Consider the following 14,816-nt stretch of genomic DNA (forward strand, 5'->3'; position numbering starts at 1 on the left):
TCAGGGATACACTACTTATCCTCTGAAGATGTTGTATTGTGAACTGTAAGTTAGGATGTATGACATTAGTGTCCAATACCTTCACTATTTTAAAACCATAACCCAGTACATACACTAGGAAATCTGAACAATATTTTAAGTAAAACAAATTATTTTTTATACAACAAGAAAAAATGGCTAATTGCAATTTTTCTGAATCACCCATATTCTCTCCGACTGGCTACTCTCTGGAAGTATGGAAACATTAAAGTAATTATAAATAATTCATTATTTATTCATCATTTTAAAAATATTTCTCTGGTGTCAACTATGTACGAGGAATTGCATTATGTGTCTGTCCACATGATGTAGAAAAAGGGGCCTTACTTGTATGCTTTTATGGACTATAGTGTTATTCATCAAAGCATGGCTCAAAGCCTTCTTCAGCAACTTTTCCTATTATCTATGAATACACAGTACCACTGTGGCAATGACAATTAGCTTGGCTTCTGTTTCAGAGGTTTATTTTCTTGTCTTGGACTATGTTTAGAGATATGTGTCTCTCTTCAAGTCTTATACCAAGATCTAGTTCCCCACCATCTGTCACCCAATTTGGATAGTCATGAGACTGGATTCTGGGCTTGGAAGGACACAAAGAGCCAGAGGTGTCAAGTGAAGAGCAAGGCCACTCAAGAGCTGCTTAGCTCTTAACTTTTGCTCATCCCTGCTTCTTCAGTGCTGTTTCATAATTTGATTAACGAGCTACTACCTTATGGTACTGTTCATAGCATTATGAATTTATTAACTCCATAAAAGAGAATAAATCAATGTCAAAAAAACCTAAAAATGAGGAGAAAGAAATGGATTAGGAAAGGGAAATCTGAAGAAAGAAGACTTAAAACTTACTGAATGCTTGGCCCTGAAATTTTTGCTCATACACATACAGTATATGCAAGATATACATAAGCTATACACAAATACTATGACAGCTGTGGCATCTTGGGCAACTTAGTTAATCTCCGTCTATCTCAATATCACCATCACACATGGAACCATAGTATCACAACAAAACTTTTAGTCTTAAGTAAGATCAAGGATATAAAGCAACATAACACATGACATTCCTTTATTTTACAGTTCTGCTAATGCACAACTCACACTAACTTGAAATTACTAAATAGAGAAACACTTCAGAGTCTGATATGGGGTCTCAGGCATTCACATATCCCCAGCACTGCACACTGTTCTGCACTGCACACTGTACTGCACTGCCACGGCAACTGGTACAGCAACAATCTCCAAAAAAATCTATCTGTAAGCTGAACAAAACTGTGAAAGTACTTCTGTAATGGTTTAGTAAGCAGAGAAAAAAAAAACAGCCCAGGAAACAAGTACAAAGGTAGCATAAGAATCCTGTGAGGAGTGGGAAACCTTGGCAGAGCTTTAGGAAGCTAGAGCAACAGGAAGCCATTGATGGGTTTTACATGGGAAAGTGACCAGATCAGAACAGCTTGGGGAGACTTTCCCTAGGTCAAGGTTGTATCGGGACACACTGATCCCTCTCTTTTACCATGAGTATCATTGTAATGACTTTCAGTTACATATCTTCAAAGCTGAGAGCAGAATTTTCATATAAACAGCCTTCTATACCTACAGCCTCTGAATCCACTGATTCAACCAACCCCAGTTAGAAAAAGTAGGTAGGCCCGTAACAACTACATCTATACAGAAGATATACAGGCTTTTCTCTTTGTCATTATTTCCTAAAGAATTCCACAACACCTGTTTATAGAGTTTACATCCTATTAGGTCTTTAAGTAGTCAGGACAGGATTATACAAAATGTACAAACATCGTATACAAATACTACGTCATTTTACAGAAGGGATCTGAGATCTAAGCATAAGTGGATTTTGGTACCAAGGGGCATCCTGGAACCAGACTCTGGGGATATCAAGGTGTGACTGATGGTATTTCACTGTAGTGGTTCTTCGTAACATAAACATTTTTAAATGTTACTTTTTACTTACCTCTAAAAGAAAATCCCCTAGATACTGAATGGGGTAAAATGGAGCTTTAAAGTTATTTTTTTCTTTTTCAACACTGATTCTTGCATTACTGGCAATTATATGAGTTACTCCAGTTGATGAACTTTTTGGTAAAACAACATTTGCCTTTCCAGCCTCCAAAACTCTAAGTAAAAATGTACATAACAGAAAATATATTAGAAACACTGAATACATCTAGCCGAATTACCTACAGTTACTTTCTAGGACTATGCATGAAACTTTCTTAAAGGAATTAGTTCTTTGGACCCCAAGGATTGTAGAGAATAATTATAACTGTAATTTGTTAGAACAGAAGTTGTTCTGGCATATGTTTAAAAAAACCATATTACTTTTGCTATCTCTCCATTTCTATATATGGCAAAGGCTTTTTACAAACCCGGGGTATTAAACTGATAGAGCAATAAGCCAAAAGACCAACGGAAGTTGAAGGGAACAACTACCAAGGAAGCTAACACATACCCAAAGAATTTACTCAGGGCTAGAGAAACCATTTGGCATTCTGTTGCTGAAAAGTTAGCATTTTAACTTGTTAGCCTTGATCTACATTAAAAATAATTTTACATTTAGACTCAGCAAACACAGACATACAGATATTCATGCTTCATGAAGCTCTGATTCTGCTTAGGATTAGGAAAGCGACATCACTGCTATTGCTGAACAATAAGAGTCAAATAATCTACAAAATTTCTAACTTTCCTTGGGCCTGTCAGAGAACTAAGGTAGCAACAACTAAGCTGATTCAAAAAGGAATGAACCTCTTTGTTAAAAATACTGGACATCCAAACTCTTTCTCTCTTGGCAGAACAAAGGAAAACAGTGATTGTCACAAAAGCACATTAAGATGGGGTACAATTTTAAGCAATCTCAGGGCAGAGTACAGTGTGAAAGCCCAGATAACAAGAATTGTGACACAGGAGAAGCCTGTCCTTGTTTGCAAGTTCTGTGTCACGGGTCCCCATTACCTGCTCATGAAAAAGATGGGGGCAGCTCAGGGGAACCACCTGGCTGGCCAGCCCAGAAAAAGACCCACTGTTTTTAAATGACAGAGAGAAGCAAAAGTCATTGCCCTGGAATAGGAGAAAAATACGCTGGCTGGAATTAAGATCCTGTATCAGTACACAGCAGAGCTCTACTAATGGGACAGAGGACAGAAAGTCACTCTTACTCTAGACCCTACAAGCAAAAACAAGGCAGAATTGGAGGGCTGGGAGGGAGAGGGGTTGAAATGCAAATGTGGGGAAAACCTCAAACCCACTGAGGTCTCAATTACACAGAGGGGGCTGCTGGTGAGGTCGCCTTTGCAGCATCTAGGAACACACCCCTCCCCCATATCCCACCCACAGCCTCTGAAGTATAAAAAGAGGCAATGCAGATCAGGACAGAAAATCCACAGAAAGTCAAATCCACTGGACTTGAACCATACTCCAGATCAGATGGACCAAATAGACAAGTGCAGAACACTCCCTCTAAAAGGAACGGAAAACCTTGCTTCCAAATGCACCCAGACTGTTCTCCAGGCAGATTGCGTGTTAGATCACAGAACAAATCTGAACACACTTAAGAGGACTAAAATCATAGTGATCATGTTTATAAAATTAGAAGCCAGAAATAGGAAAAAAGTCTTCAAAATCCACAACTAAATGGAAGTCAAATAACACACCCATGAATCACCAATGGATCACAGAAATCAAAAGGGAAATAAAATTCTTGAGACAGACTGGGCATGTGACTCAATGGTGGGGTGATGCCTAGCATGTATGAGGCCCTGGAGTTAGCCTCAGTGATGCAGAAACAACCCAGGAAAACAATAATAGAAATATGGTGTGCCAAAACTTACGGAGAATAGCTTAAAAGAAGTTTACCCTGTTACCTAATCAGGAAAGGTCAGAGATGGACAGATGAAAGGACACAGACACATAGACAGATGCGCACGTGCGTGCGCGCGCACACACACACACACACACACACAAATACAGGCCAGCATATTTTACTAAACATAGATGTGAAAATCCTTTAAAAACATAGATAAAAAATCTTCATCAAAATATTAGTGAACTGAATTAACAAGATGTTAAGATCAAACAGGATTCTTTCTGGAGACTTACGGATAGTACAATACATCACATTAATAAAGGACAAAGATCATATCATTTCAATAAATGTCTACAAGCACTTGAAAATATACAATAAAAAAATCTCAATGAATTAGGTATAGAAGGAATACACCTCAATGTTATAAAGCACTAGGAGGACAAAACCATAAACAACAAGCAAAGTAAAACTGCACACTTCCTTTTGTCACCTGGACTAGGGGACTCATGTATACCACCTCTACTTAACCAGGACCACAGGTACTGGCCAGAGCAATTAGGAAAGAGAAAGAAAGAAACAGCATGGGAATTGGAAAGGAGGTAAATTGTTCTTGCTTGAGGATATTGTGACCTTGTATATGGAAAATTTTGAGGACTCCATCATAAAGCCACTAAAATTATTTAAACAATTCAGTGAAGTTAAAGAATAGAAAATTACAAGGTCAATATGAAAATCAGTAGTGTTACTACATGTTAACAGCAAACAAGCTGAAAAAAGAAAACAAAACAATCTCACTGGCAAGAGGTATAAAAGATAAAACAAAGGTAACAAAGGAGGTGGAAGATCTACACTATACAAACTACAAAACACTGATGAAAGCAAGTAAGGAGAGTACCATTACTGGAAGGATACCCCATATTTCTAATTGGAAGAATATTGTTATAATGTCTACACTACTCAACTCAATCTATAGATTAAATGAAATCTCTATCAAAAAGCCAAGGATATTCTTTACAGAAATAGAAAAAAAAAAATCTTAGACCTATAAAGACCCATAAAAGATCATGAATAGCTAAAGTTATCTTGAATAAAATGCATGGAAACACATACAGACCAATGGGACACAACAGAGAGCCCAGAAGCAATCAGTGTATTTCTAGTCATTCATTTTTAACGAAGTGGAATGACAGGTAACCCTGCTAGGCAACTTCACTGACTCAAGACTCCTAGGCCTTTAGCTAAGCACAGTCTTGGGTGGGTCATGAGGGTGTGCACGAAGAGCACCTCTGTTCCCTGGCCCCTTCCTTTCATGCTCTTCACCTGTTCTCTACTTTCCAAGAATTATGAAGCGAGCAGCTTTGATTCACTGTAAGGTTCTACATGATGTTTCTGCCCAGAATCAATAAACCAGGGTCTGAGCCTTCTGAAATCCTGAGCCAGGTACACTTCTCCTTTAAATTGGAGCTGTAAGGGATTTTGACCCAGCAACAGAAAAGCTGGCTGGTGCAAGTGCCAAGAATAAATAGAAGAGGGCACTTTCTTAACAGACAGCATTGGAGAAACCAGGTATCCATACATAGCAAAGTGAAATTAAACCCTCATTTCAAATACAAAATTTACTGGAAACCAACAAAAAACTTAAACACAAGCAAAAATAGATATGAGAATCTATAAACTAAAATAGAAAACAATCAACAAAGTGAACAGGCAACATATAGAAAGTATTTGAAAACTATACATGTGATACACAGTATCAACATTTATAAGAAAATCAAATGACTATAATAACAATGAAACATTCCTATTTAAAAATGGGCCAAGGAACTAAGCAGCTATTTCTCTCTCTCTCTCTCTCTCTCTCTCTCTCTCTCTCTCTCTCTGGACTATGAGGAATCCAACCTAGGGCATTATGCATCCTACCAATGATCTACATTTCGAGCCCGATACTTCTTAACACACACACAAATGGCTAACAGGTATATTAAAAAATGTTCAACATCACTAAGCAACAGGGAAATGCAAATCACAATCATCAGATGTTGCCTAACACCTGCCAGAACAAGTCTGTTCTGGATGTGAAGAAAAGGGAGGCCCTGTGCCATTCTGGTAAATATGGAGAATCTTATTAAAGATTTTAAAGAGAGCTACCATGTGATCAAGCAATCTCCTTAGTGGGTCTACATCCCCAGGATATGAGATCCTTATGTTCAAGACATAGCTGCACCCTCATGTTTACTGCGGCACTATTCACAATATCTAAGACATGAAATAAACTTAAATGTCCATCAAGTGATAAATGGATAAGGAGAGTATGACAAATACAAACAATAGAGTATTGTTCAGCCACAAAAAGAAATAAAACTCTGTCATTTGTAATAATTTGGATAAAACTAGAGTATTACGTTGAATGAAATAAGCCAGGAAAATGACAAATACTGAATAATTTCAGTCATATATGAAACGACAAGAATTGAGCTCACCAGTGAAGTGCAATGGTGGTGGTCAGAAACTTGTGTTGCTAGGGAGCTGCAGGGTGCACAGTGGCAGGTAGATGTTAGTCAGACAATATATAATTATAATTGGATTGGAAGAACACTTTTTACAGCGTCCCAAAGCAGATAACTATGTAGAGACAAAAAGTGAGTAAATAAATACCTGGGCTAATGTGATGGGAAGATTACTGAGGTAAGAAGAGAAGTAAAGAATAAATGACAGAAGCTGAAAGAGTAAATAAAATCCACAATGTACAACAGATATTGTAAAATGGGAAGAAGCTTACAAAACAAAAAGAAAGAAAAAGAAACTTCAGTGGGGAAATGGAAAAAAAAGGAAGGGAAAAGCAAAAAAATATATATATATATAAATATATATATATGAATTAAAATAGTTGTATCACTAATTTCTCTTAGTTCATTGAAAAGTTTGTGCTAATATTCTGTGGACAATTAAATGCCAATATCTTGTATTCTGAGTAATTAATTTAAAGATAATACATAACGTATCAACCAATGTTACCCTCTTAACTTGTTTTGAAATTGGTTTTATTTTCTCTTAAAAATAAAAAAATAAATGACTAGTAATGGTGATTCTCTTTTAAGTGATGGCAGTGTTTTAATATTAATTATGTTGACAGCTGTAAAACTCTGTGATTTTATTAAGAACTACTGAATTGTACTCTTTAAATGGGTAAGTGTCTATGTGAATTATATCTCAATAAAGCTATTTTTAAAAACCAGGTAGAGGAATCAATAGAATGACAAAAACGAAATGAAAATAAATAATATTTAAACTTCAATTTCTAACTGGTCTTTCATACTATAAAAGAATACAATTAATTTTATATAGTGACCTGTTATCTTGTGATCATGCTAAATTTACTAGTTTTGTTTAATTCTGTTTTGTGCTCCCTGCGCTGGCCAGTATCTCCAGCAAAGTGCTGAGGTAAATGGCCTGAGCAAGCACCCTGGCCTTGTTCCCAGTCACAAGCGTCAACCTACCAAGTGTGGGTATTTTCACGATTGCTGTTTATCAGATTGTCCATATAAAATTCCTGAACAAAATATTTCTACACAGAATAAGCAATATATTAAAAATGGATGACATACCATGATAAGGTATAGTTTATATCAAGAATGCAATTTTCACATAACATTTAAAAATCAATGAGTATAATTTAGCATACTGAGAGGTTAAAAGAGTCAATTATCTCAACAGATATGAGCAAAAACTTTCAAAGCAATGCATTCACAATGGTGTCCAAAAACAAAGTACCTAATAAATTTAATAAATTATGACAAATTTATACAATATAAACTATAAAATATGAATGACCGAAACTAAAGACTACCTACAAAGATACATAGTCCACTGATAGGAAAAGTCAATACTGTTCACAATGCAAGTCTTGCCCAATATGTACACTATAAATTAGAAACAATCCCAATGAAAATCCCACCTTTTTTTGGGTAGAAATTGACAAACTGATTCTAAAATGTATAAGGAAAATACAAAAAATTGAGAATCACCAAATTGTTTTGAAAAAGACAAAGTGGAAGGACTCAGACTACTTCATTTCAAGATCAAAACTGTGGCAATGGTATGAGACAGACCAATCAACAGAACGGAACAGGAAGTCCAGAAGTGCATCACACATATATGGTCAACAGATCTTCAACAGTAGTGCCAAAGCAAATGCCAACCTCTCTTTTACTACTAAGGGATGTGAAACGGTACAACTACTTAGGAAAAGTTTGGCCTTTTCTTATATCATTAAATAAATAACTGCCATCTGAGCTCACAGTTTCAATCCTACGTATTTCCAAAGAGAAATCATGAATATGAATACTATGCCTGTACACAAATGTTCAAAGGGGTTTTGTTCATATTAGCAAAAATGAAAAAAAATTCCCATGTTCACAATTAAACAAAAAAACTATGATGTCCAAATAGTAGACTATAAAAAGGCAACAGAAAAGAAGGAACTATGACACAAGCAGTGACACTGAAGCATCTCAAAAATATGGTTATAAGGAAATGAAGCTACATCAGGAGTATACTAAGATCCCATATACACGAACCTCTAAAAATGAAAAATCTAATCAATCAGGACAACAGGGAAGCCCGTCATCGCCTGGTACTGATGGCCCAGAATTAAACGCACAGGACATAGGAGCTATTACAGGATGATATGAATGCGACAGATCCTGATAGAGTGAAGGTATCATGGGTGCACTGTTTCTCCACATTTCCCCAAGTGTACACTTCAAGTGGGTACACTTTATTGTCTGTGAGTTATAGTTCAGTAAAGGAGACAATCAGCAAGCACTCCAGCAAACTACAGTAGCCACCTTAGGATACAGCTTACCTAATAGGAAGGCTTTAAAAATATATAAAGATAAAACAAATATGTTATAATGGAAACAAGGAATTCTAAACACAGTACAAATACATACCCAGATAAGGCCTCTTTGATAATGTAATACTTTATTAGCAAAAATCTAAAAGTACCTCAAAACTGAAAACAAAAATCCCCCAGTTGCTCTTTCCATTTTATTTTGCTTGAGTGGTCCAAAAGAAATAAAACGGAAGCTACAATAGAGAATACCAGAATAACCTAAAGCAACACCATAACAGATTGCATCCTACTTGAGACACGGGCACTTCCACGTACAGAATGGCCTACTAGGAGATCAAAAATAAATCACCTCAGTTCATTTTGATTAAACTTATAAGTGCAAGTAAATACAAAAAGGTACTCATGCAAACCAAAATTGTTTGCTCATTAACTGGTTTACCTTTTACGAGATGCCATCCTACCTTATAAGAGAATCACTTCGTTTATCAGACCTAACCAGCAGGACAACTTTCCATCTGTGGAACGCTCCCGGAGCACCAGAGCGTTTCAGCTCCTCACGCCATCTTTTAGGTGCAGATTGCATTTGAGGTGAATAATGGGAGTCTTTTTCAATTTTATATCCCCATTCATAAGTTGTTTCATCAAGCCATCTGCCGCTGTTGGCACTATGAATTATGTAGTCCTTAGTTAGTACCCATTTTCCTAGAAAGCGAATGAACTATCCGTCACAAAAGAATTTTGGTTCCCATAATGATAATAAAGAACAAATAACAAATAAAAGTTGATTTTTTTCAACATGAGGTTCTTCTAGTGCACTTTGAATATGTTCGTTTGTCTAAATTTCTGAGGGGCCTACAATCTCAACAGATATTATATATAACCTTTTCTATGGCAAATCAGTACAATTCTAAATGTTACTAAATGAAACAAATCTAAGCTTCAAAATCCAAAATAAAAGGTATTACTTGAATTATCCTGACACTTTTATTGGTGAGTGACATTCTTTCACCCATGCTAAAACCTTTTGCAATAATACTTACAGAACTTGTTACATTTTGCCAAATACATTGAGGTTAGAGAATTTTTTAGGGCATATGACAACATTCTGCAGTTTCTTTATCTGAGGATCAGTACTCACTTAAACACTTGGAACTTTTATTGGTAGAGTTAATAACTTATCAATTTCTCCTAAAAAAAAAAAAACCTTAAAGGAATGTTTTTGGTAATTGGTAGACTAATGTATACCAAATCAACAACAGAGAAAGTTAATGGAGTATTAACGGTGACAAAGTGACAAAGAGTCTGTGTCTTAATTTGTGCTTTAAGAACATTTACCTCATAATAAAGCAAAAAATACAAAAAATGCTTTCAGAAAAATATTAGGAAATACACATTTATATGGAAACTAGGATACTGTCACACAGAAGTGTTTCTTACAAGGGTTGGAGAAGGGCAATTCACTTACCTGCTGCACAAGCTGCTAAAAATTTTTCACTTTTACATAGGCGTTCAGCTATAAGATGTGTACAGTTTTTATATTTCTGGAAGGAAAAATTCACATGAAAAGTGTAAGAAAGATTTCCTTAATAACACAGCTTTTTATTTTTACCCTGTCAAGAGTATTTTATCATTATTTAATTGTTCCAACTATACCTTGAACTCGTTGATAAGTTTGTATACTTACCTCACTCTTAATGAAAGTGCAATCTAGCTTTAAAAGCAATTTTCCCAGAGCTTCCTTTTCCTCCATCTTAAATCCTGTCATCTGGATGACATGCTTTGAGGCATTACTTTCCATCTAACACACACGGAGAAAAGAATATATGAGACATATTATTCACAGGGTTGACTTTTAGTTTTTAACTATGAGTACTAAAATAAAAATTTAATCTGTTGACCATATAGGGAAATACATATGTAAAGTTTAACCAAAATAACAATGCAAAATTTACTTATACATACTACAAATTAGCTTTAAAAGTCATCTTTTCAACTGAAAACATATCATAGTGACATATGTGCGCCCATGTTTACAGCAGCACAATTTGTGATAGCCAAATCTTGGAAACAACCAAAATGCCCATCACCTGAGGAATGGATGAAACAGATGTGGTGTTTTTATACAATGGAGTATTACTCAGCTATTAAGAAAAACAAACTTGAAGCCTTTGTAGGTAAGTGGATGCAACTTCAAGTTATACTTAAGTGAAATAAACCAGACCCACATGTGTAAATATCATATTGTCTCCCTAGTGTAAGAACTCAAAAGAAGAAATAAAACCTGAAAGATATAACATAGTTAAATGGAAAGAAAGAGAAAGGAGAACAGTTAGGAAATAAGGTAGGGGCAAAACCATACATTTACATATACAAGATGTAAGGATGAGGCAATGGTCCTAAGAATTTCCATCAGGTTTTTGAAAATAGCAGTTAATGGGTAGAATTAACTCTTACCCTGAGTAACTCTCTATGCTGAAAGCTATAAACTAAGCAACGACATTGCACACAGCAATGTGTAATGCTAAAACCATGCTTGAAATACCTGCCATTTTGGTCTTCTAAATGTGTACTGTTTCTAATGTCATATCAATTATTACTATATTCTTTTTTTTTGTTCATTTTTTGGTACCAGGATCGAACTGAGGACCTTGCACTTGCCAGGCAGGTGCTTATGCAACTGAGCTATCTCTCCGGGGCCATAAATATTTCTGCTTCAACTACTTTATTTATTTTTCAGTACCAGGGATTGAATTCAGGATCTTGTGCTTGCTAGGCAAGCACTTATTCTGAGCTATCTCCCTGGCTCTATACTCTCTTTAAAGTAAATTCCTTTTTAAAAAAGGTAATAAAAGAACATGAGAGACAAGAACAAAAATTTAAGACTTTTTTAAAAAATGCATTTAGGACAGGGTCTATGGCGTCTACAGGGTCTCACCACATAGACAGGACTCGTAGATATCCTCCTGTTTTTAGCCTCCCAAGCACTGGGATTACAGGCCCATTCCACCATGCCTAGTCTCAATCACAGTCTCAGCATGCTCCGGGGGCAGGACCAGCAAGGCACACTGGGGATTGACCCCCCAGCCCCTGTGCTCTGCCTAAACAGGCGCTTTAGTCTGCTGAACTATCTGGCCAGCCCCAAAATTTAAGACTTCTTGAAAGTATGTGGTTCAATCGTATGTCCCATCTTGCATAACTATATCCGTTAATCTGAGCAACAGATTTGACGATAAAAATAAGATATCAATCACTATTAATCAGCTATTATTGTTTTGAAAATCTGTAATGCATGTAGTTATATGTTACCTTGTTTCTGTCTTTGCTTTTGTTTTTCTTGTTCCTGTTTTTATTCTTCAAAATAAAAGAAAATTATAATAAAAACAAGTTATCTTTTCAAAATGTGACTTTAAGTAGTGAAATATTTTTTTCTGGTTTTAACACTGGAAGTTTGTATTACTATATTTCTTGCTAGTAAAGCATAGCAATAAATATAGTTCTTCATAAAATGACAAAATGAAGTATAAAAAGTAATTAAAATGAAGTATAAAAAGTAAAGCTATATTAATATGCTGAGCTGTAAAAGGCTCAAGTCAACAACTCTGACATTGCCAGTCTTATGGAAAACCCACCACTATTATGGTGTACTGGACTATATTGAAATATTTTGCTGAATTCACACACCTACAATATTTAAATGGCAATGGAATGCCCTTCTCTGACAAAACTTAGCAAAAAAAGGGGATACAAATGAACGACCATTTTGTATCTGCATACTCAAAATAATTAGGATTCTCTTAATTCAATGAATAGAAATTTATTCTAATATTGTTTGTGAACAAGATATCATGTCTGCATCTTGTGCAATGAATAATCACTAAGACAACAACAAGTAATGTATTAATTATTGAAAGTGTGCTAGTAATTGGTTTTGAAACTGTCTCATTGTTTCTCAATAAAATTATTTATTTATTTTTTTTTCTAAATTTTTATTTATTTGAGAGAGAGAGAGAGAGAGAGAGTGTGTGGTGTGTGTGTGTGGCCAGCTCAGCCCACCAGGGGGCGGGGCTGGCTGGCATGTGGTGCTGGGGGATTGAACCGCGGTCCCCGATGCTTTGCTAAGCTTGTTCTAAGTAGGTGCTTTAGACCACTGAGCCATCTCTCCAGCCCAATAAAATTATTTAAAAAAAGACAGACACCTATATAAATATTAGCATAACAATACCTTCATTTTAAAAATACTTTTTGCTTAGAGCTACTGAATAAATTCTGTGCATAATGAAAACATGAAATTTTACAGATTTTAATAAATTTTATTTATTTTTTTGCGGAACCGGGGATTGAACTCAGACCCTTACACTTGCAGGCAAGTGCTTATTCAACTGAGCTATTTCCCTGCCTCCTAAATTTTACAGGTTTTTAAAGTTTGTGGCCAGATATTAAATATGTACAAACTACTTGAGAAGTTCATATAACCCATGAGCCTACAGCATTTACATTAATTTGGTACAGGAGATGTACACAATGATTGTGGATTCTTTTCCCAATGCACATTTAACTTTGCTGAGCTTTTTTTTTTTGAGACAGGGTCTCACTATGTAATTCAGGCTGGCCTTGAACTCAGTGATTCTCCTGCCTCAGCCTCCTGAATGCTGGGATTACAGGTATGTACCACCACATCTGTACCACCACACTAGTCATACATGTTAAATTCATTACTCCTAAGAAAGTCTAAAAAGGTTGTGGTTTTTATGTAAATTTATTTTCACAGAGACCTTAATCCATACTTAAATGTAGTTCATAGCTTTTTTGCTGTGACACATAACTCATACCATATCTAATTATGGTATAATTTCATTTTTTTACATGAGCTTTCTAGACAGTATGTTAAGAGAACCTCATTCCAAGTTTGAGCCCAGCCTGGATAAATTAGTGACTTAGTAAGGTCCTGTCTCAAAATAAAAAATAAAAATAGATCTGAGGATGCAGCTCAGTGCAAAGACCCTGGATTTAATTATTAGTATTATAAAGACACAAACAAAAGACTCTACATAAGTTTACATTGTATTTAGTATTTTAAGATATCAAAAGATGTACATAGGATGAGAAAATGTTATACACAAATTCTGCACTGTATACAAGGCAGACATCGCTGTAGAGATGAAGGAATAAGCCTGCCCAGCCTACCCACACCCAGTTCACATTAACATTCTGTCACATCAGAAGAGGTGCAGCAGCTGCCCTGTACTACCTGGGTCAGCACACTGAGCCAGGGGTTACGGATCAAGGGGACAGCGAAGCCATATATCAAAGTTATCATCAAGCCAACTTTTACTCCATAAAAAGGCTGGTATTTTGTTTTCAATATATCTGATTTCTGTATTTCTCAATTGGTTCTAACAGGACCAAAATGGCGTAATGATATTAACCCTCTAAAATCTTTAAACTCAAATACAGAATATAAAAATTATTTACAGATAAGGTTCTTTCCATGAATTTTTTTTTTTAAAGCTACAAGGATCTGATCTACTTGGTAGAAAATTATGCAGTGTACACATTAGACTTGGTGTTTTATGAAGAAGTGAATCATTTATGTGAAACAGTACTAGTAAATGAATCATAAGTAGATTTAACTTCTCACTACATTAATTTATCAATTTTTTAATCATTTACATGGCTTACCTAACAGATTAAGTGAAAATACCCATTAATTTAGACTGGCAATACTTTAAAAAAAACAAAAAACAAAAAAAAAAAAACGACAAAAAATATACTCTACTGAAAGAATTAATAATACCTCTGATCCAGAACACATAAACAATAAAGTCACAGGGATTACACAGCACTCCCCAACAAGAGGAAAACACAGCTTTCATCAATTCTACAGGATTATATAAGCAAATTCTTTAGGAAATTCCCTTTAGAAAATGGTAAGTCCTTTTGGGAACACTGGAGAAGTTCAGTACATCTGTATATACCATGTTGGTATTATGCAGTAATTGTTTTCATAGTTCTCAAAGGCCACTATTATCAGAACAAACCAAGAATTTCAAACACTGTGTGCCTTTCCTACTCCTTGTATTTTATTTATGTAGGCGACAGTTC

General features: G+C 35.5%; 1 protein-coding gene across 4 annotated transcripts in view; it reads right to left on the reverse strand.

Moving 5' to 3' along the window:
- Positions 1-14,816, reverse strand: part of Slf1 (SMC5-SMC6 complex localization factor 1) — a 75,788-nt gene that overhangs the window by 54,517 nt on the left and 6,455 nt on the right. For all 4 annotated transcript variants that reach the window (XM_023708510.1, XM_004625482.2, XM_023708509.1 and 1 more), the window contains exons 2-5: positions 10,399-10,512; positions 10,180-10,255; positions 9,176-9,416; positions 2,009-2,171 (exon numbers count right to left, since the gene is read on the reverse strand). In XM_023708510.1, the coding sequence (XP_023564278.1) occupies positions 2,009-2,171; positions 9,176-9,416; positions 10,180-10,255; positions 10,399-10,512 (594 nt within the window). The remainder of the gene's footprint in view (positions 1-2,008; positions 2,172-9,175; positions 9,417-10,179; positions 10,256-10,398; positions 10,513-14,816) is intronic.

Source organism: Octodon degus, unplaced genomic scaffold (genome assembly GCF_000260255.1).
Source record: "Octodon degus isolate 3935 unplaced genomic scaffold, OctDeg1.0 scaffold00009, whole genome shotgun sequence".
Lineage (NCBI taxonomy): Eukaryota > Metazoa > Chordata > Mammalia > Rodentia > Octodontidae > Octodon > Octodon degus.